Raw genomic sequence first — 26056 nt, 5'->3', positions numbered from 1 at the left:
AAACTAAAAAAAAGAAAAAAACAAGGGATTACAAGAATTCAAAAACCTTAAAACAGAAAACCAAAACTTTGAAGCTTAGTAGATATCATTTTTAGAAATCGGACTTGCTATAATAATCAAATATCTTTGAAAAAAACGGCAATAGAACACAAGGGACAATGAGAATCCATATATAGAAGCCTGCCGCCTGCCATGCTGGTATATCTTACATATATATATCTACTAGCTGTTGGGGTGGCGCTTCGCGCCACCCCAACACCTAGTCGGTGGGGGCGCTTCGCGCCCCCCCCCCCCCAAGCCCCCCCGCGCGCGTAAGTCGTTACGCGCCATATTAGTTACGCGCCATTGTAGTTGTGTCCCTATGTCCCACCTGTGAATATAGATATATATATATATATATATATATATATATATATATATATATATATATATGTTTTTAACTACGTAAAACTTGCGAATATACAACATTCTTTGCTGTCCCATTGTCTGTGCATATAAATAGATTGTCAGGTTTACCGACTCTTGAACATGCAACATATAATGGTCCGTGGGAAAACAATCCGTATTCAGATCTATACCTCATGATTCTAATGATTGCCCTTGAGCTTTGTTGATGGTGATTGCTAATCGACCATTCCCTGAGTCGCCATCGTCATTTATATATCCCCCTGTGCACCCCGGCGTCCCCTTTGTAGTTATGTCCCTGTGTCCCGGTCGTCATTTGTGTCCCGGTGTTCCAGTCTGTGATTTCTCTTTGAGTGTCCCGGGCGTCATTTATATTCCTTGTGTCCCGGTGTCCCGGTCGTCATTTATATCCCCCTGTGCCCCCCGGCGTCCCCATTGTAGTTGTGTCCCTGTGTCCCGGTCGTCATTTATATTCCCTGTGTCCCGGTCGTCATTTGTATCCTGGTGTCCCGGTCTGTATATACATTCGTTTTTTAGTTTTGTTTTTCTCCTTTATTTTTTTCCTTTTTTCTTTTTTAGTTTATTTAGATTTTTAGATTTTTTAGTTTTTTTATTAGTTTTTAGTTTTTTTGTAGTTTTTACCGTTTTTTTAGTTTTTTTTTTTTACTTATGTCCTGGTCGTCATTTATACTCCCTGTGTCCCGGTCGTCATTTGTGTCTCGGTGCTTTGTTGATTGCTAATTTATATTATATTTATATTTATATTTTTTATATTTATTAATATTTTTTTAGTTTTCTTTTTCTCTTATTTTTCAGTTTTTTCCTTTTTTTTAGTTTTTTCTTTTTTAGTTTTTAGTTTTTTTTTGTTTTTTACCTTTTTTTAGTTTTTTTAGTTTTTTTAGTTTTTTAGCTTTTTTAGTTTTTTATTAGTTTTTAGTTTTTTTTTAGTTTTTGCCTTTTTTTAGTTTTTTACCTTTTTTTAGTTTTTTTTTAGTTTTTTAGCTTTTTTAGTTTTTTTTCTTTTTAGTTTTTTTTGTAGTTTTTACCTTTTTTAGTTTTTTTTCTTCTTTTGTATTAGTGTGAAATAATTCAGACGTCATATGCGGACAAACACGACGTCACTCGACAGACAGACAGACAGACATAACCCACAAACAACTTATTTTTATATATATTTATTCATATTTTTTTAGTTTTCTTTTTCTCTTTTATTTTTCAGTTTTTTCCTTTTTTTTAGTTTTTTTCTTTTTTAGTTTTTAGTTTTTTTTAGTTTTTTACCTTTTTTTAGTTTTTTTTTAGTTTTTTTAGTTTTTTATCTTTTTTAGTTTTTTTTATTAGTTTTTATTTTTTTTGTAGTTTTTGCCTTTTTTTATTTTTTTCAGTTTTTTTTTTAGTTATTAGATTTTTACCTTTTTTTAGTTTTTTTTAGTTTTTTAGCTTTTTTAGTTTTTTTTTTCTTTTTAGTTTTTTTTGTAGTTTTTACCTTTTTTAGTTTTTTTCTTCTTTTGTATTAGTGTGAAATAATTCAGACGTCATATGCGAACAAACATGACGTCACCTGATCCACAGATCCACACACAGACAACTTATTTTTATATATATAGATAGATATAGATATATATAAAAATAAGTTGTCTGTCTGTCTGTGGATCAGGTGACGTCATGTTTCTGTGTTGACTGACGTCATGAAATTAGTTGTCGTCATTTTTGCTTTGACGGTGACGTCATTAACGGTATTTGAACGCAAAACCGCGCAGTTAGATGAAAATCCACCTGGACAGCGAGAGTCAAAACATATCAAAACTGAAAATGATAGCGATGATGATTGGGTTTGGGATTTTGACTTGGATAAGGTCATCAATGCCTACCAGATTTAAGTTAAAAAAACAAAGGTTCGTCGATATGTACTTCATAGTGACGCTGAAAAATAAAGAAAAAAAACAAAACTGAAAAAAGGTAAAAAACTAAAAAAAAACTAAAAAGAAAAAACACTCAAAGAGAAATTACAGACCGGGACACAAATGACGACCGAGACAGAGGGAATATAAGTGACGACCGGGAACCTCAAAGAGAAATTACAGACTGGGACACCCGGACACAAATCACGACCGGGACACAGGGAATATAAATGACGACCGGGACACAGGGACACAACTACAACGGGGACGCCGGGGGCACAGGCGGGATATATAAATGACGACCGGGACACAGGGATTGTTCGAATAGAAATTACAGACCGGGACACCGGGACACAAATGACGACCGGGACACCGGGACACAGGGAATGTAAATGACGACCGGGACACTCAAAGAGAAATTACAAACTGGGACACCGGGACACAAATGACGACCGGGATACAGGGAATATAAATGACGACCGGGACACAGGGACACATCATTAGAATAATGAGGTATATATCTGAATACGGATTGTTTTTCCCATGGACAATTATATGTTGCATGTTCAAGAGTCAGTAAACCTGACAATCTATTTATATGCACAGACAATGGGACAGCGAAGAATGTTGTATATTCGCATGTTTTACGTAGTTAAAAACATATATTTATATCTATCTCTATTCACAGGTGGGACACAGGGACACAACTACAATGGCGCGAAACTAATATGGCGCGTAACGACTTACGCGCGCGGGGGGGCCTGGGGGGGCGCGAAGCGCCCCACCAACTAGGTGTTGGGATGGCGCGAAGCGCCACCCCAACAGCTAGTATATATATATATATATATATATATATATATATATATATATATATATATATATATATATATATATATATATATATATATATATATATATATACATATATATATATATATATATGTATATATATATATATATTGTATATGTATATATACTATATTTTTAAACGAGCAATAATTTTTTTTTTGAAAACGGCTATATTTTTTGGGAAAATTAGTGTAGTGGGATTTTCTGACCTAAAAAAAAAACGATTTATATAATAAGTCAAAAGTTTGAGAAAATTTGTTAAGAGCCCTAATTTTAGGAAAAAAAAATTCATATGAGCTACGTCATATTTATCAATATATTCGAAGATCATACCTTTGTCATATTTGCCTCAGTAGTGGTTATATCGTTCGCAGTGTCTATGATATAGACAAATTACGCAAGAAGCATGATTGACAAGAAATATCATACGATTGACGTCATATTTATGAGTACATTTCAAGGGAATGTATTAAATCAGTTTCACAGCCTCCTTGGAGTGAACGTATCATTCTTAAGTCAATGACGCCTGCGGAATTATAAAAGAAACATAGCTAAGCATAAAATACCAAGTGTAGAGGACAATTGAATAATCTAGACCATCAAACTTAACAAGACAAATCTGAGCAGCTAAGGTAAAGGGCATTAAAAATGTCTAGGGCAATGATTAACGAAAATGAAGAACAAATACATATCGTCGGAAAACTTCGGTCAGAAACAATTACAATGAGCCAAAAACAAAAGTGAAGAACAAAAAACATACAGTTTGAAGATAAGCGACAATAAGAACTAAAACTACTGAAAAACAAAAGTGAAGAGCAAAGAAATATGCGGCTAAAAGATATTCCACAGCGAGTACAAGGAAATATACGGTTAAAAGATAAGGGGCAGTAGGAATTACAAGCAATTGCGAGAAAGCGAGCATCAGAGCGTGTAAAAATGGAGTGAAAAACAAGGAATTGTGCTATTGGGGAGCCCTCCATTTTAACGAGGAAAAATTAACAGACAAAGCTGACTCATTTGGAGGTTGCTACTTACGACGAGAATCAATATATGCAAGCCTAACACATGCCGAGTGCCGGGGCTTGGCTGTGAAATCGGCTACATGTTTTTTTTTTCTTTTTTTTTTTTTTTTTTTTTAACCAGCACATTGACATTTCTGCCCACTAAAACAATCTAAGAAGGTCACAACTTTAAGGAAGAATTTGTTCCCATGGTGGTTGTATCGAGCCTATGGTGACGCCATGACATCAAGAAGAGGATCACATTATCTGCAGTTACAAGAAAAGTGACAATACATACAAGCCATTTTTTTTCTTAAAACTGGCAAATTGACATTTCTGGCCACAAGAGCGATCTAAATAGGTCACAACTTTAAAAAAAAAATTCGTATTTTTGCCAGGGTGGCTGTATCCAACCTGTAGTGACGTCACGACATGGACAAAAGGCTCAAGTTATCTATGGTTAAAAAACAAGCGAAAAAGACAATCCAAATATAGAAACCTGAAGACCACCAAGCATCAGGGCAGTACCGGAGCCCTGTTTCTAAATCGGCTGCATAGTTTTTTTCTTAACTGACATATTAACATTTCCGGCCACTAAAACGATCTAAAAAGGTTACAACTTTGAGGAAGAATTTGTATTTTTCCCATGGTTGTTAAATCGAGCCTATTAATGACGCCGTCATATTAAGAAGTGGCTCATATTCTTTGTGGTTACAAGCTAAGTAACAGTGAGAATCCATTTAAACAAGCATATCACATAGCCATGACGGGACCCGGCCTCAAAATCGGCTGCCAAGTTTTTTTTCTTCTTAAAACTGGCAAATTGGCATTTCATACCGCAAGAATAATTTAAATAGGTCACTACTTTAAGAATGAGTTCACATTTTTCACAGGGTGGCTACTTCCAACCTATGGTGACGTGACGACACCAAGAAAATGCTCAAACTGTTCGTGGTTAGAAAACAAGCGACAATGACAGTCCATATATAGAAGCCTGCCGCACGCCAAATGCCAAGGCTGTGCAGGGGCCCGGTTTCTAAATTAGCTACATAGTTTTTTTCTTAACTGGTATGTTGACATTTCTGGCCACTAAAATGATCTAAGAAGCTCGTAGCTTTAAGGAATAATTTTTTATTTTCTCATGGTTGTTGTATCAAGCCTATAATGACGCCATGACATCAAGAAGAGGCTCTCATTGTCTGTGGTTAAAAGATAAGTGACAGTGACATTCAATATAGACAAGCCTGTCCCGTAGCTATGACAGGTCCTGGCCTCGAAATCATATACATAGTTGTCTTTTTTCTTCTTAAAACTGGCAACTTGACATTTCTTGCCGCAAGAACGATCTTAATAGGTCGCAGCTTTAAGAAAGAATTCGTATTTTTCCAAGCATGACTGTATCGAGCCTGTGGTGTAGTCATGAAATCAAGAAAAAGCTCAAATTGTCCGCGGCTAGAAGAAAAGCGAGAATGGGAATCTGTATATAGAGTCCTGCCGAGTACCAGGGCCTCGCAGTGAAACCACTAGGCTCGTGGCCCTATGCATTGGACTCCCGTTAGCCTTCAAAAGCCGTTATTTACAAGATTTATATCACTTTAAGAAAGACCCCCCCAAAAACGAGAGTCATCTGAATGAAAAACTAAACAATCAAATTTAAAATTTTATGAACTGGTGAATTGCTGGAAAATTCAAGATTTTATCTGAAAAAAATGGGAAATTTAGTATTTAGACGACCTTTACCATTCCAAAGTGTATGTTTTCGTGCAATAATAATTGCTGTAAATATTTTCAAATCGAAAGATTTATTGCACTCTATTGCACCTGAATGCGAAACACTTGTTGTTGTCTGACTGCGACGACAGTCCAACTAAGACTGAATAATCTCTGTAACAGAATATCAGCATCAATGGTATTCCTAAAGCAGAAGCTGTTTATTGAAAAACTGTTTAGTTTAAGTAGTGGTCATTTTAGCCCTCTTCTTGATGGTTTTAAGGACATCAAAGGTCAATTTTTCCATTTGTCTTTTTCTAACTGCTGAGTAGTTCTTGTTAATAGCGAATCACTCAGGCCTTCTTCTGGCAGATGCTAGTTCTCACGGTGGGAGAATTGAAACTGCTGAATCTCCGATAATTGTGTCTGTAGGGAGTCAGACTCTGAGGTACCCTCAGTTCCCATATGCTGTGATTTATAAAAAAAACGCAATTTAAAAGACGGACATATTTTGCCAAAAAAAAGACACACACGAAAATCCTTGGAAAATCACTAGCATAATGGGGATAATTATCATCTAGCCTTAAGTTATCTTACACAACATGAGTTTCAATCCTTTTGCTGCTGCGGAACTTCTATTTTTGCTGCGTAAAAGGAGAAGAATTGTAATTTAGAGATAATAGCTTATAAATAATTAAGCGAATAGCTATTCATTTGATTTCTGAACATGTTTCTTGCATGTGTTTCAATACTTCAACGAAGGGGAGTATGGGTTTTACTGCAAAAATTCTGGTAAGAAATTGTCCGTGATTAGCAAAATCGCTGCGATATTTTGCAACAAGCAGTGTAGGGGAACTAGGGATTAAGCTTGCTTTTCCGTACAGTTTAACCAACTGTAGAATAAAAAAAAACATTTAAAAACTTAAAAAACACTTTATTTCCGAAGGTACTAAAAAGTAAAAAAAAATTTCTTATAAGAAATTATTATTTAGATATAGCAGGGAAAGAAACTTTACCTTTTCGTGTATTCGGTAATAAATGTGTTTGCTTGAAAGTTTTTTTTTTATCTTTTATTTTACTCTTTACAAAGTCTTTGGTAAATATTTTGAGACAGAGAAGTAAATCTTTCTGTGTTTCATCCTGTCGAATCATAGTTTGTATCAACAAAATTTTGTATGCTACTGTTAAGGCTGGGATCACACCTTCCTCTCCTTCAAAAAAGTTTTAAAGCTCTAAAGCCTTTTGCATCATTTTCAATTTACTGAAAAACAAATGATACAATACACATTTTTTTACATTTGCAATTAAAATCTTGAAATGTTGTGTTGCCATGGACTACTATCATTACATACTAAATATTCAGTTTATTTTCATTAGTTATTTTTAGTTTTCCAGATTATTATCGGTGATTAAATAAAAATTTTTTAAATAAAAGTAAAGAGCAATATTAAAGCTTAAAATCAATGGATATTATTACGTATATGAGGGAGGTCACCACCTCTCCAATACCTCTCACTCTTTATTCTAAATTTTGAATTTTGTCCTCATTCATTAAGAATGACTCCTGAATCACAAATACCGTTTAACTAGAATAAATAGCACTTTTAAAAGTCATAAAACCTTTAGCGTAAAGAGTGAGGTATTGACGAGGGGGCGACCCCCCTCGTATACGTAATAATTTCTGTTCGTTTTAAGTTTTAATGTTGCTCCTTACTTTCAGTTAAAAAACTTATTTTTGTTTATTCAGTTTCTGATCCCTTTTTACATAATGCTGGGAAAACCTGCTGGCCCTCCATGGAAAGACCCTCCCACATAACGCCCTTCTGCCCCTAGCTGGAAAATCCCCTGGAAAAACGTCTGTATACTTCCCAATAACCAAAACTATATGTAAGTTATGGCCAAGTTCATAACCTGCAGCCCTTCCACCGGAGACTGTGGTGGTTAAGTCATCCTCAAAAACATAGTTATTAGATTTTTAGACTTTACTGAACAAAATGGCAATCTCAAAATTTTGATCGGGTGATCTTGGTGAAAAAATGAGCGCTTGAGGGGGGATAGATGTCCTCTGACATTTTGGGTAACTTAAAAAGGGCTCTACAACTTTTGATTTACGGTCAAATGAGCCCTCTCTCAAACTTCTACGATCCCTACGATTTTTCTTCTGACAAAAAAAAATAGAAATTTCCGCATTTTTGTACATAGGAGCTTGAAACATCTACAGGAGGGTTCTCTGATTTGCTAAATCTAGTGGAGTGACTTTCATTGAGATCACTTGATGTTGTGGGGGTGTTTCCTCTTTTTTTTAGAACTTGGGCAAATTTTCTCAGGCTCGTAGATTTAGATGAGTACTATGAAATTTGATAGATTTTACATATTTTAATAAGCATATAAATTAGATTCTTTTGATGTATCTATTGTTATCAAAACTCTGCTTCTTGGAGTTTCGGTTACTAGTATGCTGTTTCGCTCCTTACTTACAGTTCGTTACCATGAAGCGTTTGATTTTTTTTTTTATTTCTCGTCGATGTTTTGAAAAACAAAGCACGCTGTTTAAATACAGATAGTTTTCAATAAAACGCAAATGACGCACTAGACTTTAGAACTTTTCCGATTTAGGGAGAGGGGAGGGGGGAGTAGCGAAATGCCTGCTTGAAGTTTTTTTCGTTCGTTTTAAGTTTGAAATAAATATTCAATCTGATCTTTGCTCGTTTTAAGATTTATTTATTCGTCCACATCAGTAAATGACATCTTTGTGTTGACATGATCATTTATTCTAATTTATGTTCTTTTTGGGTTTCACTTATTCTTTAAATGTAATTTCTGGTCGTTTTGAATTTCAATCTTTATAGAACTTTAGTTCTGCTGGTGTTAAGTTTCATGTGGCTCGTTTGAGGTTGTGGCTTACATCGGACGGAGCTTACCCAATAAACATACTTCATCTTCGTCAAACTTTATTTCGTAAAGATGATGTGTTACTGAAAGTAGCATTTGTTTTTTATAGTTTATTTTTAAACATGAGTTTGATTTTGAAGCATCACAAATGTTTCGGAAATCGGTAAAACACTTGAGGTTGTCAATTGATTGCATTTTAGCAACCAATTGATTGCTAGTGAGTAAGTTTACAGTACGCTAATCACAAGTTCAAAATAAATGTGGGAACTACAACAAAAAGGGCTTGTCTTACTATTCATTTTGCTTTTTATATTGTATAACATTATATGACTTTGCACTAACAATCGACGGTTTGTTTTTTCTCAATAATGAAAGGATTAGGTGTAGAAAACTGTGGCTATCAAAGGCGCTTGTATGATTTTTCAAGAGCAGGAGATGATTATTCGTTTCAAGCAACAAAGAAGTGTTTGTTTATAAAAGTTAACAAAAATTGAAAAAGTAGGGAAGTTGAATTAAAAGTTTAAATGTCGCATGAAAGCAAAGAACAGCGTTAAGAGATGAATCAGGTATTTATTACCTAAGGTGTTTGGGGCCCATTGCCTCTTAAGACCCCCACGAGTTATACTGAAACTTAAGTTCTATGCTAAAAACAACATGTGTTTCTGATGATCCCGTTTAAAAGATAAACAAAGGCCTAGTCTAACAACAACAATTTAAACATAAGTGAAAAGTTTGTTTTTAGCAACGGGCTGTGTTTGTTGAACTTTGTTATGTTTTCAGTAAAGTACAAGTTAGATTTCAGTGAAAAAGCATCGGATTATGGCTTTTCATTTGGTTTCATTTTGAGTTTTAGTACTGGTCTGAATATTAAATCCTAATAGCTTGTTTGTTTGAATTTACACTGAAGTTGCAACAGTTCTTCGCTAAAAGTAATGAATGTTTTTGAGGACTCAGTTTAAAACAGAGTCTAAAAATTCAAGAATTACGAAAATATTTTTATTTTAAAACAAGCAAAATTTGCTTTAATTTAATACGTTTTCGGTAAATTACAGGTTAAACTTTAGTGAGCACAATTTAAAACTATGACTGCTTATAGTGTTTTCAAATAGTTTTTATTTTAAGTTGTAGTAATGTCCTGAACATTGAAACGAAAATTTTGTGTCTTAGTTATTTAATTGAAACCGCTCACAAGGAACAAGTCATCAAATTTGAACTTCAGCTATATATAGACTGGCTTGACGATTCCAATAAGCTACGAAAAGACTAGTTTTCAATTTTGATAGGATACTTGAAGTTTTATCAAACAGTTCGTGGTAACAATCTGTAAGTTAAGAGCAACCCGACTCAATAGTAATCAAAACTCCAAAAACCAAGTTTTGATACCAATAGATATATCAAAAGAATTTTATAATTATGCTGATTTCAGATATATAAATTTCATTAAGTTTATTCATACCCATTACAGGTTACAAGCGTGAGAAAATTTGTTCGGTTTTCGAAAAAAGGGGAAAACGCCCCTAAAAGTCATGGAATCTTAATGAAATTCGGGCCATCAGATTCAGTGTATAAGATAACCCTATTATAAAGGTTTCAAGCTCCTATCCGCAATAATGTGGAATTTTGTATTTTTTGCCAGAAGAAAGATCACAGATGCGTGTTTATTTGTTGTTTTTTCTCCCAGGGGGTGATGGCTTCTACCCAGTGGTCAAAGAATGTACCGAGAGGGCTCATTTCGGTGGAAATTAAAAGTTCTAGTGCACTGTTTAAGCGATAAAAAAGATTGGAGGACAACTAGGCCCCCTCCCAACTCCTTCTTTCCCAAAATCGTCTGATCAAAAATTTGAGATAGCCATTTTGTACATCATAGTTGAAAGGCCCAATAACCATGCCTTTGAGTATAACAAGAACCCTTCCCCCCCAGTACCGCTGGGGAAAGTCTTTAAGTTATAAAGTCTGCCCTTTTTTTACATATAGTATTTGATATTGGAGTGTATGCATACATTTTCGATTGGGGGAGGGAGGAATTTTCTGCCGGGCTTTTCCATGGGGGAATTTTCCATGGAGAGGGAAGTTTCAAGGGAGTGAAATTGTCAGGGGAAATTACACACTGGGGGAATTTGCCAGATTTCTTAGAACGGATTCTTTATGCCTGTCTTGCTTTCTCTTTTCTATCTCAATTATAGGCGTGAAGTTGTTAATAGTATTTATTTCGGGGTGAATTTTAACCGAAATTGAATTGTCTAAAGGATATTCCCGTGAGGAGGGGCGTCTCTCCATGGATGTAGGGCCAGATTTTCTGGCATAATTTAAAAATGATCAGAACTTAAATAAAAAGAAACAATTTTTTCCAACTGAAAAGAAGAACCAACATTAAAGCTTATAACGAATTATTACGTAAATGAAGGGTGTTGCTCCCCCTCAACACCTCGCTCTTTACGCTAAAGTTTGAATTTTGTCACAACTCTTTAAGGATGACTCCTGAAACACAAGGGCTGTTTAATTAGAACAATAAGACGCCTTTTTAAAAGTACTAAGAAACTTTAGCGTAAAAAAAAAATTTAAGAAATTTCATTCTTTTTAAAGGGTGAGGTGTTGAGGATGGGTAATACCCTTTATTTACATAATAATTTCTGTTCGTATGAAGTTTTAATGTTGCTCCTTACTTTCAGTTCAAAAAACCTGTTTTTTTTGTTTAATCCGTTAAAAGTTAAATGAAAATCCAGGCTCAAACCAGTTGGCAACAGAAGCATACTGTAATTGAATCCGTATCTCCTTAACATGAATCCTTAAGTGGCGATGTTAAGTCAACATTAGTGCGTTTACATGTTTTTCAACATCTCACCAGCGTAACTTAGAATGCGCCTTTCGTCCTGCGTTAAGAATTATTTGTTTTGTTACTTTGGACAGGGTGATGTACACAAATGCCGGATTCTTAGCTTATTGCGTAAAAGACCCATCGTTTTAGAATGATAAATGACATTCTAAATTTGACAGTTCATTTCAGGCCTGGAAGCAAGTTCCGCTGTGGAGAATGGAAGACCATCTTGTTTCTACGTAAGTTATGCTTCTTTATTTATTTCTATACCGCACCAAGTCTCAAGACCAGGCCTGTTTCCGACTAGCTGTTAAAACTTTAATTACGGCGGTATTATATCTTAAAGAGGATGTTCTGTAACAAATTACAATATTTTTCTTTCCGGGAAAAATTACTCAATGTGATCTATTTTGAGAAACAAAACTCGAAAAGAAAGGATATCAGACATTAATATAAGTTTTTTTTTAGATTCAATCCAGGATTTTGACTATACAGGTGATTTGAGTGTACTAGATAAAATATTAGCAAAATGAACGTATTTTTGGAGATTTTTTAGTTCAGGATGTATGAATTGGTTTGAAAGATGTATGAATCGTTTAGACTAGGAATAAATAAAGGTGAAAGAGTGCTGTTAGACATCGAGGAGACCTATAAAGTGGATAGCATAACTAGCCTGGGTAGTATTATTAGCAAAGATGGTGGATGGAAGATGTAAAAAGTAGAATAGCCAAAGCCCAGGGTGGTTTTGTTTTCACTTTTAGAAAAAGTTTGGAAGAATAGAAAGATTTGTTTGCGAGCCAACGTTAGAATATTGGAAGCTATAGTGATGATAATGATCATCAAAAAAGTGAAATAAAGAAATTTACTTCTAATTTAAATTAATTTAAATTAGAATAAATGAATCTAAATTAATTCTTAAATTTTCTTCTATCTTACTTTCTTGGACTATAATGAGATACAAGTTGAGATGTTTTGTTGATAAAGGATGATAGATTAACAAAGATCGTCCTTTTTGCCATCTATCTAGGCCAACACGAAAATCTTGTCGTCCTGAATGGGCTGAGAAGAAGTCTCAAGGAAGGATTTAACGGAAGTTGGAACTGGGTGGAGGTGGAGGTGAAGAGTGAAGCTTTGAGTAGGTTGGGCCGAGGAGGAACGTGTGCAGCTGTGTTGGCCTCAAGTGGCTTGGTACTGCAGTATGCTATAGCACTAGTAGTAGGTAAAACAATAATGCAATCATGGGTGAATCTCTAGCATTTTTACAGGGGGGAACAAGATGAGTCTATATCTGGATAGTCAAGGAGCATGGGATATATAATATTTTTTTCGCCACATTATTGGGGGGACAGCTGCCCCCTCTTCCCCCCTCCCTCCGAACAACGCTCCTGAATACATTTAAGATTTAATATACTGCATATTCAAATGTTATGTAAAAATTTACAGAACACAAGATCAATCAGAAATGCAACGGGAAGATTATACGTAAAAAAGGTAAAAATGTAATGTAGATTAAATCTTATGTAAAATTAATGTAATATAAACGTTAATCTACATAAAATAAATAAATATAAGGCAAAAATATAAACAGAACTAAGTTATTTTATGGTGATATTATAAGATATGCCAAAATAAAACACTTACTTTTTTGTAGTTTTACTTCCAGCTAAACTTAGCTTACGATCTTTGAAAAGGTGGTCTTGACTCTGAGCGAACTCTTCTGTGGAAAGGTTTGTAGTAAGGTTTATAAGAAAAGCAAAATATATTCCAGTTACAGATTACGCTTGCCCGAGGAATGGGATAGAAAGGAAACAATAAGGGCTGGTGAATATCCAATTATTTAAGGTTTGTAGAAGGGGAGTAAACCCTGGAGCATAATTTGTGCTTGTGTAGGGGATGTCCTTTAGTCAAAATGGCTCTTTTTTGGGCTGGATTCACCAGTTGACCCATCCCTGTGGCAAACTGGTGATTTTTCAACTTGAAAAAAAAATGTGGTGCGTAGGGATAAATAGAAAAATTTACAGAAGCAAAAAAGCGGCATTTTCCAACGGGTCCGAAAGTGCTGCCGTGATTTTGTTTGGTTTATCATATGTTTTCGGACTTGCGATTGAGGTAGAGAAATGTTATCAGATGTACCTCTTAAACTTTAAAAGTTCTGTCAATACTAAAGAAATTGGAGCTTGTCCTTTGCTTCTTTCTAAGTGCTGAGGTTAGAAAGTTGACCTACGGCAAAAAAAAAAAAATCAACTTTTGAACTAAGACAGATATAATTTTTTTTCGACGGCAATCGATAGCTCTTGTTGAGCTGATCAAACTATATGTCATCCATTTTTTGGTACACAAATTTCTTCATGAGATATACTAGTTTGAAAGTTTCAAGGGGTTGACAACTTCAGCAGTAGGGTACACACTGAAACCAAAAATATTCCGATACCAATTGTGAGATATGTACGGGACTTGTAAGGAAGGATCGGCTGTTAGCTCATAATCATCTTCGGCAGTGAGGGGTTTGCAAATTTTGCTATTTGGTGTACCTATTATTTGTTTCCAGTGTATTTGATGGTAAGACCGAGTTGGTTCCAGTAGTAAGACATGTATGGGACTTGTAAGTAATAATCGTCTGTTAGGCTACAATCATCTTTAGTGAAGAAGGGTTTGTAACTTTTGCTAGCTGGTGTAGCCTACCCATACTCACTGTAACCTAGAATTAAGTGTTTACGCAACGGGTACAAACGATAACGTAAAACAACGAGGCAGTTTTGTAATAATTAATAGAGTGTCATCTATGGTATTTTAATCCTAAAAAGTTACGGATAGCTTTACAATACCAACCAGATTATATAAGATATTGTTCCAAGTATCGATCCGTCACGATGTCTACGATTGAAAAGGATAAAGTTCAACTGGCTGCAAAGTCAATTTAGTCCCTTCTTTCAATATTCTTCTGTTATTGTTGTTTTTTCAACGCTGAGGAATAGCCTTTGATCATGTGATTACTGATCGCGGTCTTCTTTGAACATAAAGTTTTAAAAGCTTCGATAGGCTGACAACTTCAGCGTTTAACCGAGAGCAAAGAAACAAAACCAAAGCGTTGCTCTCGCAACACTTTATTCGGCGAAGCCGGACAAATTTTGCCACAACACTTCACGTTGCTCAGGCAACGTAGGTCTAGTTTCTGTTCGTTTTAAGTTTTAATTTCGCTCCTTACTTTCAGTTAAAAAAACCCATTTTTTTTCATTTAATTTCTGAACGTTATCGAATCAATGCATGTTTTGACTTTAACTCTCCGCAGATGAATAATTAAAACAAAATTAACGTTTTTTGGCTAAATAGCTTTCTCATAGTTTTGATAGAATGATTTTGAGAAAAAAGGAGCGGGGGAGAAGGCCTAGTTGCCCTCCGATTTTTTGGTTACTTAAAAAGGCAACTAGAATTTTATTTTTTTACGAATGTTTTTATTAATAAAAGATATACTTAATTTACGAATTAGCTTATGTAACGAACGTTTGTATTCTCATGTTTTTATTACGTGTATGAGGGGGTTCACCCCCTCGTCAGTACCTCGCTCTTTACACTAAAGCTTACATTTTGTCCCTATTCCTTAAGAATGACCCCTGAATCACAAAAGCCGTAGAATAAATAGTTGAAATTATATAAAATACTTTAGCGTAAAGAGCGTGGTATTAGGAGGAGGTGAGCCCCTCAAATGCGTAATAACTTCTGTTCGTTTTAAGTTTTATTGCTGCTCCTTACTTCCAGTTGAAAAAACTTTTTCATATGTATTTTTTAATTATTTTTTTTTTAAATAACGCTTGTTTTTATAATGCTTTTTATAATAATGCTTTTTACAATAATGCTTTTTTTAAATCCTGTGCTACCTTCATGGAAATTGTCTTCCCCCATGACTAATTCCTTGATGAAAAGTTCCCCCAACATATCCCCCTCTTCTCAACCCCTCCCCCAACCAAACCCCCCTGAAAACGTCTGTACACTTCCCAATAACCATTACTATATGTAAGCATTGGTCAAATTTTGTAACTTTTGGCCCCTTTTACGGGGACTGTGAGTGAGTAAGTCGTCCCCAAGGACATAGTTATAAGGTTTTTCAACTACGTTAAATAAAATGGCTATCTCAGAATTTTGATCCGGTGACTTTGGGAAAATAATTAGCGTAGGAGGAGGCCTAGGTGCCCTCCAATTTTTTTGGTCACTTAAAAAGGGCACTAGAACTTTCCATTTCCGTTAGAATGAACCCTCTCGCAACATTCTAGGACGACTGGGTCGATACGACTTCCCTAGGGAAAAAAACAAACAAACAAACAAACAAATAAACACACATCCGTGATCTGACTTCTGGCAAAGAATACAAAATTCCACATTTTTGTAGATAGGAGCTTGAAACTTCTTAGGGTTCTCTGATACGCTGAGCCCGATGGTGTGATTTTCGTTAAGACTCTATGACTTTTAGGGGGGTTTTCCCCATATTTTCTTAAAAAAGGCAAATTTTCTCAGGCTGGTAACTTTTTGATGGGTAAGACTAAACTCGATGGAACTTATATATTTAAATTCAGCTTTAAAACACAATTTTTTTGATGCAGCTATTGGTATCTAAATTCCATTTTTTAGATTTTTGGTTACTATTGAGCCGGGTCACTCCTTACTATAGTTTGTTAGCACGAACTGTTTGATAATAGGTCTGGATCTGAGAAATTCGAATTCAGAAATGAATTTATGTCCTTGAAAAAGTTTTTTGGTTGTGTTTGACTTGATGCCTGATTTTGAAATTGTTATCAGGTAACAGTGGCGTTACAATGGCTAGGGAATCGCAACATTCAATTCTAAATATTTTGCAAATGATTATTTTTATAGAAAAAAATAAAGACTAATAAAAAGCTATAATCTAATAGTTTTTCCACTTAGTTTGTTCTTATACAAGCAAGTAAAAAAAAAAATATAAAATCAATAAAAATAAAGAAATAAATAAATAAGCATAATAAATGAACAGAAAAAAAAACCCACTAAGTGATGACGTTTTTTCAGATTATTCATGCACAAGGGGACTGCCCCTTTCTCAATCCCTTGCTCTTTATGCTAAAGTCTGGCTTTTGTCCCAATTATTTAAGAAATAATCTTGGAACACATGGACCATTTAATTGGATTAAATAAAAAAATATGTTTTTTTTTTAACTGCAAGCAAGGAGTGACATTAAAACTTAAAACGAACAGAAATTATTCCGTATATGAAATAGGTTGTCCCCTCCGCAACGCCTTGCTTTTACGCTAAAGTTTGACTCTTTCTCACAACTCTACTTTTTAAAACAATAAAAAACTCTAGCGTAAAGAGCGAGGCGTTACGGAGGGGACAAACTCTTTCAAATACGGAATAATTTCTGTTCGTTTTAAGTTGGAATGTTGCTCCTAACTTGCATTTAAAAAAATATGTGTTTTTATTTAATTTCTGAACGTTTTTTATTTAATGCATGTTTTCATTTTGGCTCACCGCACATGAATAATTAAAACAAAATTTGTATATTAATGTTTTCTTTACTAAATGGCTTTCTCATATTTTTGATCGGATGATTTTGATAAAAAAGGTTGGGAGAGGAGGCCTAGTTGCCCTCCAATTTTCGGTTACTTAAAAATTCAAATAGATTTTTGGATTTTTTTTTTTGTGCGAACGTTTTTGTTAGTAATAAACATACGTACCTTACGAATTAAGTTACGTAACGAGCTTCTATAATTGTGTATTTTTATTATGTATATGAGGGGGTTTGCCCCCTCGTCAATACTTTGCTCTTTACACTAAAGTTTGAATTTTATCCCAAATATTTAAGAATGACCCCTGAATCACAAAGGTCGTAGAATAAATAGTTGAAATAACTAAAAATACTTTAGCGCAAAGAGCAAGGTATTGTGAAGAAGAAAACCTTCTTATATACGTAATATTTTATGTTCGTTTCAAGTTTTTATGCTACTCATTACTTCCAGGTGAAAAAAGGTTTTATTTATTTTCTCATTGTTTCTTTTCAAATAATACTAGGAAATCCTGCGCACCCTTCATGGAAATTCTCTTCCCTTATGATAAGAAGGGCCATCTCGAAATTTTGATCTGGCTACTTTGGGGAAAAATTATGCGTGGGAGGGGGCCTAGGTGCCCTTCAATTTTTCTGGTCACTTAAAAAGGGCACTATAACTTTTAATTTCCATTAGAATGAGCCCTCTAGCAACATTCTAGGACCACTGGGTCGATACGATCACCCTTGGAAAAAAAAAAAAAAAACAAACAAATAAACGTGCATCTGTGATCTGTCTTCTGGCAAAAAATACAAAATTCCACATTTTTTTAAATAGGAGCTTGAAACTTCTACAGTAGGGTTCTCGGATACGCTGAATCAGATGGTTTGATTTTTGTTAAGATTATATGACTTTTAGGGGCTATTTTCCCCTATTTTCTTAAGTAAGGCAAATTTTCTCAGGCTGGTAACTTTTTGATAGGTAAGACTAAACTTGATGAAACTTATATATTTAAAATCAGCATTAAAATGCAATTCTTTTGATGTGACTATTGGTATCAAAATTCTGTATTTTAGAGTTTCGGTTACTATTAACCCGGGTCGCTCCTTACCATGTTACCACGCTCCTAACTGTTACAACAGTTACCACGAACTATTTGATAAGAAGCTCTCCTAAAGTTCTAAAAAAACTTTAGCTTAAAAGTGAGGGACTGAGGATGGGACAGCCCCCCTCATATATAGGATGATTTCTACTTGTTTAAACTTTTAATACTGCTCCTTACTTTCAGCTGAAAATACTTGCCTTTTTATTTAATAGTACAAAACACAAAAATGCACGTACTTTATAATTAGAAATATCTAATTTGGAAATACATTTTTTCTGTTTTGCAAATTCAATGCTCCTTTCACGAATGAATATGAATACAAATACTTTATTTGAAATATTGTAAGAACAAATTGTGTAGTGCCGCTTTTCTAACTTTTGTTTCTGCAAACCTTCTCTTTTTTTTATCTCCGAAAAGCAAAAAAAAAACAACATTTAATACGCATATACACCTCCGCAAGTTATCAAAATGGGTATACGCTAATGTGTAGGCTATTTGACTAGCGATCCATTTTATGTCGCCATTTCTGAAACTCACCAAAATGCCTTAAGCCTTTGATCTTAATTTTAATGCACCAATTTAATAGTCAGGTTGAGCCTTGCCATGAATGGTGTAACAAGAGTCATAAGTTGTCTATATCTTAAGAAGCTTATGTACAATTGCGGTGAACAGATCCCTCTTTGCCTTAATTCATTTGTAAGATAAAATAAAAAAGACAAGTTTTTTTTAGCGGAAAGTAAGGAGCGGCATTAAAACTTAAAACGAACAGAAATTACTTCGTATATGAAAGGGGCTTCTTCCTCATCAACGCCCCGCTCTTTACGCTAAAGTTTGACTCTTTCTCTTAACTCTACTTTTTAAAATAGTAAAATTTTCTCAGGCTCGTAACTTTTGATGGGTAAAATTAATCTTGATGAATTGAAATTAAATTAATTAAACTTATATATTTAAAATCAGCATCAAAATGCGATTCTTTTGATGTAATTATTGGTATCAAAATTCCATTTTTTAGAGTTTTTGGTTACTATTGAGCCGGGTCGCTTACTACAGATCGTTACCACGAACTGTTTGATGATTGGAACAGGCCATAGTCGTACCTGCTTCTTTTTAGCATTCTTATTGGCTCTCCTTTCCTTAGTATTCTTTTCTTTAGTTTTTTCCTATTGTTTCCCCTTCCTGTACAAGACAATCGTTATCCGTCAACTGAGGCTGGCAAAATACCTGGCTGGCCCCATTGCACTCCCTAGATCAAGGGCCAAGAAACGGAGACCAGCACCCACGATTGGGGCTGTAAAGTCCAATGCCGTATTCTTTACCCTTTTTTTCACAAGACCTTCTTTTTTACCATGGGCTTTCAGCCGTTAGAAAGGCTTTTTTTGCCTCTCTCGCTGGCACTAAGTCCCTTAAGCGTGACTTTTTTCGTTGCTGATTAAATAAAACAAAAGTGTCACTGTGTCATTAGACACGTATGCTGGAACGCCTTGTATGGATTTCGAAAAATCAGTCTTTTCTTCATTAAAAAACGGTAAAATCGTAGCCTCCCTTCATCTTCGTGAATTGATCCCCTTGGAAATTCTCAAAATTATTAAAAGTGGGGTTTACGTTATAGATTTAGGCCTACTTAGATGGGTATAAGACAGTGACTGAAGCCTCGCCCATGCCCATTACATCACTCCATATTCGCTAACAGGTCATGTGTAGGCCTTAAATAGCTTGTTATTTCATCAGTGAAACCGTACAAATGTGTTTATAAGACTTTTAAAGCAAAGGAATTACTCTCAACTTTTTAGAGTGAGAGCACTGGCAGGTCCAGGGGACTGCCTTCCCCCCACTAGATTTTTTTGACCTCATCTTTCCCTGTTTTTTTCCTTTTTTCACTCGTTTGTCAATTTGGTCAATTATTGGCACCTTTGTTACACCCCCCCATTTCGCTCATCGGCACTCTTGTTACAATGCCCTCGATCCACACCTCAGTGCGAGGAATCGATTCAATCATTACGTCAGGGTTTTACTCTTCTAAATTCTAATTCCTATTTGAAGCCTTCTTTTGCTGGAAAAACTAATTTAAGCACCAGATTTTTATCTCGAAAAAAATCTGAAACTCTGAAAAGAGTCTGAGAGAGTATCTTCGAAACTCTGAAAAGAGTGCTACGACATGGAGTTGCGCCTGTAAGGCTGTCCTCGAAAATCAGATGTTAACCTTATCTTAATTTTCGTTTCAATTGACTATAAATAAAATTAATGTCTAAGCATCTGCTGTCTTTTTTTAAAGATTTTAAAACTTAGTTATATCATCCAGAAACTTTCTTTTGTAAATGTAATTACGTTACAAAATGAAAAAATTGCTCGTTCTCCAGTCTGCTCTCTTTATTACTTCTTTAACTGGGAAAAATATCCTTTACACAAGACCAAAGTTAGGGAAACTTTCGACTTTAACAGTCAAAATTATCTAATTGTTGTGGCTTTAATTCCAAATCTTAATGTCCATAAGCTAAGCTTAAAATTTTATCACTGAGAAAAGATGCTCTTAAAACAGAAGCAAACACCTTACACATATGAACGAACATCTTACATGAGATGACAAAAATGAAGAAGAAATGGAGAGAGCATTTTTATTATAGTAAAACTTTTAAGGACTATAATTAGGGAAGTGTCTAAGCACCAAAAGTCTAGTGTCAAAGCACCAAAAGAGAAAAAAACTTGTTTTTTTTATCTAATTTCTGAATATTTTTGAATCAATGCATGTTTTCATTTTTGCTCACTGCACATGAATGATTAAAACGAAATTTGCACATTAATTTTTTTCTTGGCTAAATGGCTTTCTCATAGTTTTGATCAGATGATTCTGATAAAAAAGGGGCGGGAGAGGGTTGCCCTTCCAATGCTACTAACGGGATTCAGTTTGCATTTAGTAATCAATTTGAGCCTTCTTCCTCAAAAATTGAAAAAATACATCGTTGAAATAATATTTTATTCCCGGCCTTGCGGCAGTTTCTTTGCAGTATTTTTGTCTTGTGCTATTTTAAGCTGAAATAAAAACATCTCGAACCAGAATTTACTTTAAGAAATGAGATGGATATTTCATACAGAATGGTTGAGACGTCAAAAAAGTATCCCGTTGTATCCTGACTAAATAGCCCTAGCGGAAAGAACCAAAATCATGAAAACTGTCTGTTCTTCAAAGCCGCGTTTTAGTAAAAAAAAAAGTGGATCTGCGGTGCTTTACCAATATCAGAAATACTAAGAGAATATTAACTTTGAATCATTTGAGAGACTATTTAAGCCAATTACCCCCCCCCATCGCCAATATTGACCTTCTCTCTGGACATAAGAATAATAATTTTCAGAAGGATCCAACCCTTCTTTCATTTTTGAAAGAAGGTCTTCTTGAAACTAATGCGCCAAATATTTTGGACTAAAGGAAAATAGGGAATCTATTTGAAGGAGCGCATTCCGTCAGATGAATGTCCCCAACAACGTATTACACCCCCAGCTCAGGGCAGACAACTGAGAAACCTAGCAAAGCAGACCATTGCTCTGCGTGCGAAAATTCTTTTTTATTCCACTTAGGAGCCTCACATACCTAGACGAAAGTACCCATATCTACTAAAAATTTATTGGGACAAAAAAAATGGTCTTATGACTTTCATGCTGCTGGCTTTCCGACAGCAGGTATTAAAGTTTCAAAAGTTGGGATTTCGCAAGGTTTTCTCAAACTCGTGAGCTATATAGATCATTTATTCAGGTCAAAAATCAAAGGGTGCCAATTTAAAAACAAAACTTTCCAGAAATCTACACTATACAGTGTAGCGCAGATTTACAGATAGTTTTGTTTTTAAATTGACACCTTGGGATTTCTACATATTTCAGTATCAACAGCTGATGACTGGCTTTGATGTAACTCATTTTTCGTTCACCACCAACATTTTCTCGTTTTGTCCCCGTATTTTTGTTCATTTAGCTCTTCAATATGGCTTCTCCCTTTGATAAAATTTTCAGATGTAATGGGCTTTACTTTGGTTTGTTTATTTTTCTTCTTGATTAAAAATTTAAATTGCTATTTACATATTTCTCTATTTTAATTTTATTTATTGAGGATACTCCATTCCGTTTTTTCTTGTTCCATCACAGAAGTCAAAGTCACCTCATTTATCCTTGTCATAACAGTCAACATATTTTTCATTTCTAGTGATGATTTATCTGTATATAAAGTTTTAATTAATACGAGTTTATTTGTAGATTTATGTATCTTTCACTCCTGGGCTGAAAAAAGTCTGAATTTACAACAGCACGAATTGACATAGAGAGAACACAAATATGGTTTATACTTTAAAAAGGTTAAATTGATTTAAATTGATTATTATTTATTTTAGTCGAAATGAAAATGATTGATTAAATTGACTACTATTCATTTGATTGACAATTATTCAGTCAAATAAAAGAGTAGATTGATTAATTGGCTGATGAAATTATTAATGTGATAATAATTAAATAATAATAATAAAATTAAGCCCTAATTCAGCGGCTCGATTGTCAAATTGATCAAATCCATAAAATGAACGACAGAGAAACTTTATAAAATAGGTCCATCCCTCACTTAGTTATAATGCACCAGTCATATGATCAAGACTAATTGTCAAGCAATTTTTTGGGGTGTTCTTTTGAGCCCAGCAAATGGTTCCATGTTCGTTTCATTTCTTGCTACTGTAACACCTAGAAGTCGTAACTGATTTTCTTACACGTTGGAGGTATAGTAATTGCAAACCTAAAAACAAATTATTGTCCTAGATCTTGAAGTCTTTTTAAAATATTTTTTAAACTTAGAATTTTTTTTACAAGAAATACAACCACAAATTATCACTAGCAGTTACTGCCGAAAAAATTCTCAACAAAAGAACATCAAGCTTTTCTAAGCTGTACTCAAAGGGAGGATCATTAGGAAAACGTAGATAAGAGAGATCGAAAGGGAATTAAATATACGTTATCCTGCTAATCTTCCCTTTGATTTAAGCTCAACAAATGTTTTTTGGCAACTATTTCCAAAGTTTTAAAATATCAGATACGATTTTTAAATTCCCAATTTTAGCATGGAATTAACCAAATTTGATTCTAAGTAATTTAGTCCTTTGATGGCTAAAACGTTTTATTTTTTCCTAGCAATTTTAAAGACTTAAAAAAAAATTCTTAACTGGTTTAGAAAGATTCAATGCCAACGTTGAAAGTTTCAACGTTGAAACCCAATAGCACAGATAGACATGGTGTTAGCCGTTTGGACTCATGAATAGCTTTTATACTGATGTTCATCCCTAAGTTACTTGTAACCAGGGAGGCTTTTCATTTTTTTAAACTCATTATTTTACCGACAAAAAACTACTACAAGACGAAAAAAAGTCTTCAGAAATTATATGTGCACCTGGTGGTAAGCTGATAAAGTAAGAATAAATAAAACTACAAAAGCTGGAGATTCCAAATAACACTTACTTTTTCTTCAAAATTTACTAACTCTAACTAAATGTTTAAATATAAGAAATAGTCCTTTCTTGACATGTTGGCCTACTCGCAAATGATAGTTTAAAAGAAAAAAACGGGCTGCACATTATAAAAATATACACCCTGTGGTAGTCCTGGCTAAAGCCGAAGAAGGTTTTCCTTATAATATGGATATGTGGCCATCCGACGCTTAATCAAGAAACAGTAGCACTCCAACATTTGGTGCCTGGAGGTAGTCCTCAGTAGTGAAAGAACAGCAGAAGTGAATGATTTATATGTGCATATCTTCAGAAAAGTCAAACAAAGCAATCTCCGTCATGGAAAAAAGCCACAGTTTAAACATCACCCTAATTCTTTTGTAAACTTCGTGCCACCAAGAAGTTCTTGGTGGCAGTCCACCAAGAACTGCCAAAGGAGCATATAAGAAATAAAATATATTACAAATTATTATTACAGATTTACAATTAGTAATAGTTTTTACATTAGTTTCAAATAATATTTTTATTAATAACTTAGTTTTAATAACAACATTAGTTTCATTGTGCTATTACTATACTACTATAGTATGACTATACAATAAGATTGATCTGTAGAACTTCTGGATAGTATTATCAATTGTTCTCTATTCGTTCCTTTAATATGTTGAACGCAGATAAAATTTAGTTCCATAATGTGAATCAAAAGACAAGAAATAGTCTAATTCAACCAATTATGGCCCAATTATAGACTAAAGCTTGAATACTGGCCAATGAAGCAAATTAATGATAGTCCTCGGACACGCAACCCAACAAATAGTGTATATGAGAAACATTCATCAATGATACCCATCTTTTGCTGGGTATCAGCAGAGTTATTCCAGAAAAAGAAATCGTAGTTGCGAGTAGTTTCACTTACAAGGGTGTTTTCTCCTATTCTGGAAAGAATAGTTTGATAAGTTTTGATATTTATCTAACCAACCTAATCTAGACAAATTGCCCTCGAATAAATTGATTCTAAAAAATGGAAGGAGTTTATTTTTCCTGATGCTCCTCAACCCATTTTCAATCGTACTGTTCAAAAATATATTATCCTAAAATGGAGACGTAATTTCTTATGAAAAAAGTCTTTGTTTCTGAAAGGTTTATGAAGAGGTGAATTTGTATAAACTTACGAATGAAAAAGAAGACTACAGTGTGAAGGACTTAAGACTTTCTTTTTAAGAACAAATGTGAATTTAGCCAATAAATGCAATATGTAAATCGATGCATATGCAATGGTTTTTTTTTAGATCAAACGACATACTTTTGGGTTTCATTGCAATATACAGTTGAGAATCTCAGAGCAATATTCTTTACCATTGTTTAGATATTTTCTTATATAAAGCATGAGATTATCCTCAACCAAAGTTAAGTTAAAAAGTATCATATGAGATTAATACTCTGAAGATTATTTTTAACAACAAAAATGAATGTAGTCTAGCAGTCTCGTAAGTCAATCAGAATGTAATAAATAGCTATTAGGTTTAAATAATAAGCTATGAGGTTTAATTGCAGCACACCGTTGTAATAACCCCGAAATGCTAATCTGTGTAATTTTTTTGAATATTTTGAACATGTTATACGAGATTGAGCTTACGCAAAATAATTCGAAAAACCAACGCCTAAGATTAGGACTCTGAAGATTATCTTTGGAAATATATGTATTTTTTTATAATATGAATTTAGTTTCTCTATGATTCGTACTTAAAGGCCAAGAAGCACAACAAAAAGTGTTTTACCGCTTCGTTTTTGGAAAACCAATTCAATTTTATAAATGCTCAGCAAGTTTACAGCAATTTTCAATTTTATAGCAAGTTGCTAACAGTTTAGAACTCAATCGTTGCTACGCTATTTTAGAGTCACGCTACTAAAACCTACTTCAAGGCTATGCTATTTTGGAAACCTCTCTATAATCCAGATATGATATGATAATGAAAATAATTACAGTCTTTGAAGTAGAAACTTAAGTAATTTGGATTAAAGGCTTCAAAATGAAACTAAATTCATTTTGTATGTAATTTTGTAAGGTGTATTTTGTAAGTAAGTGGCTGATAATGTGAATATAAATATTTTTCTACAATAGTGGGGTTGTCACTTGCACACATCCAAAGTAAAAAATGGCAACTTTTCAAGAGAAAGCAAAAAGCAATTTTGAGGCTTTCCTGTTGCCCATGAAAGTGTAAATAAACTGGTATCAGGCACGTACACAGGATTGTTTTGCACAGTGACCTACCGAAGTAAAATTATTTGAATAAGAAGTTCTTAAAATCCACAAAAATCGGTGTGTCCCTGACCGACATATGGTAATTGGTTGTTGTGTATTATCCCGAACACACTCAAGAGGTTTGCTTGAGTAAAGTCAA

General features: G+C 34.3%; 2 protein-coding genes across 9 annotated transcripts in view; one reads left to right on the top strand and one right to left on the bottom strand.

The window, feature by feature from the left end:
• Positions 1-26056, top strand: part of LOC136031773 (FMRFamide receptor-like) — a 173784-nt gene that overhangs the window by 94192 nt on the left and 53536 nt on the right. For 3 of the 7 annotated variants that reach the window (XM_065711532.1, XM_065711533.1, XM_065711531.1), the window contains exon 2: positions 11760-11809. The exons of 1 other annotated variant lie outside the window; for it this stretch is intronic. In XM_065711532.1, the coding sequence (XP_065567604.1) occupies positions 11787-11809 (23 nt within the window). In that variant the 5' untranslated portion in view covers positions 11760-11786. Of the gene's footprint in view, positions 1-6612; positions 6656-11759; positions 11810-13370; positions 13413-26056 lie in introns of those variants that run through there. 3 more of the 7 variants (XM_065711536.1, XM_065711530.1, XM_065711534.1) reach the window with 2 other exon arrangements.
• Positions 1-26056, bottom strand: part of LOC136031772 (glycogen [starch] synthase-like) — a 94884-nt gene that overhangs the window by 53066 nt on the left and 15762 nt on the right. The gene's annotated exons all lie outside the window — the stretch shown is intronic.

Source organism: Artemia franciscana, chromosome 10 (assembly GCF_032884065.1).
Source record: "Artemia franciscana chromosome 10, ASM3288406v1, whole genome shotgun sequence".
In the NCBI taxonomy this organism is placed as follows: Eukaryota; Metazoa; Arthropoda; class Branchiopoda; order Anostraca; family Artemiidae; genus Artemia; species Artemia franciscana.
The sequence above is the reverse complement of the archived record's forward strand: the minus strand, read 5'-3'. Positions and strand labels throughout refer to the sequence as shown.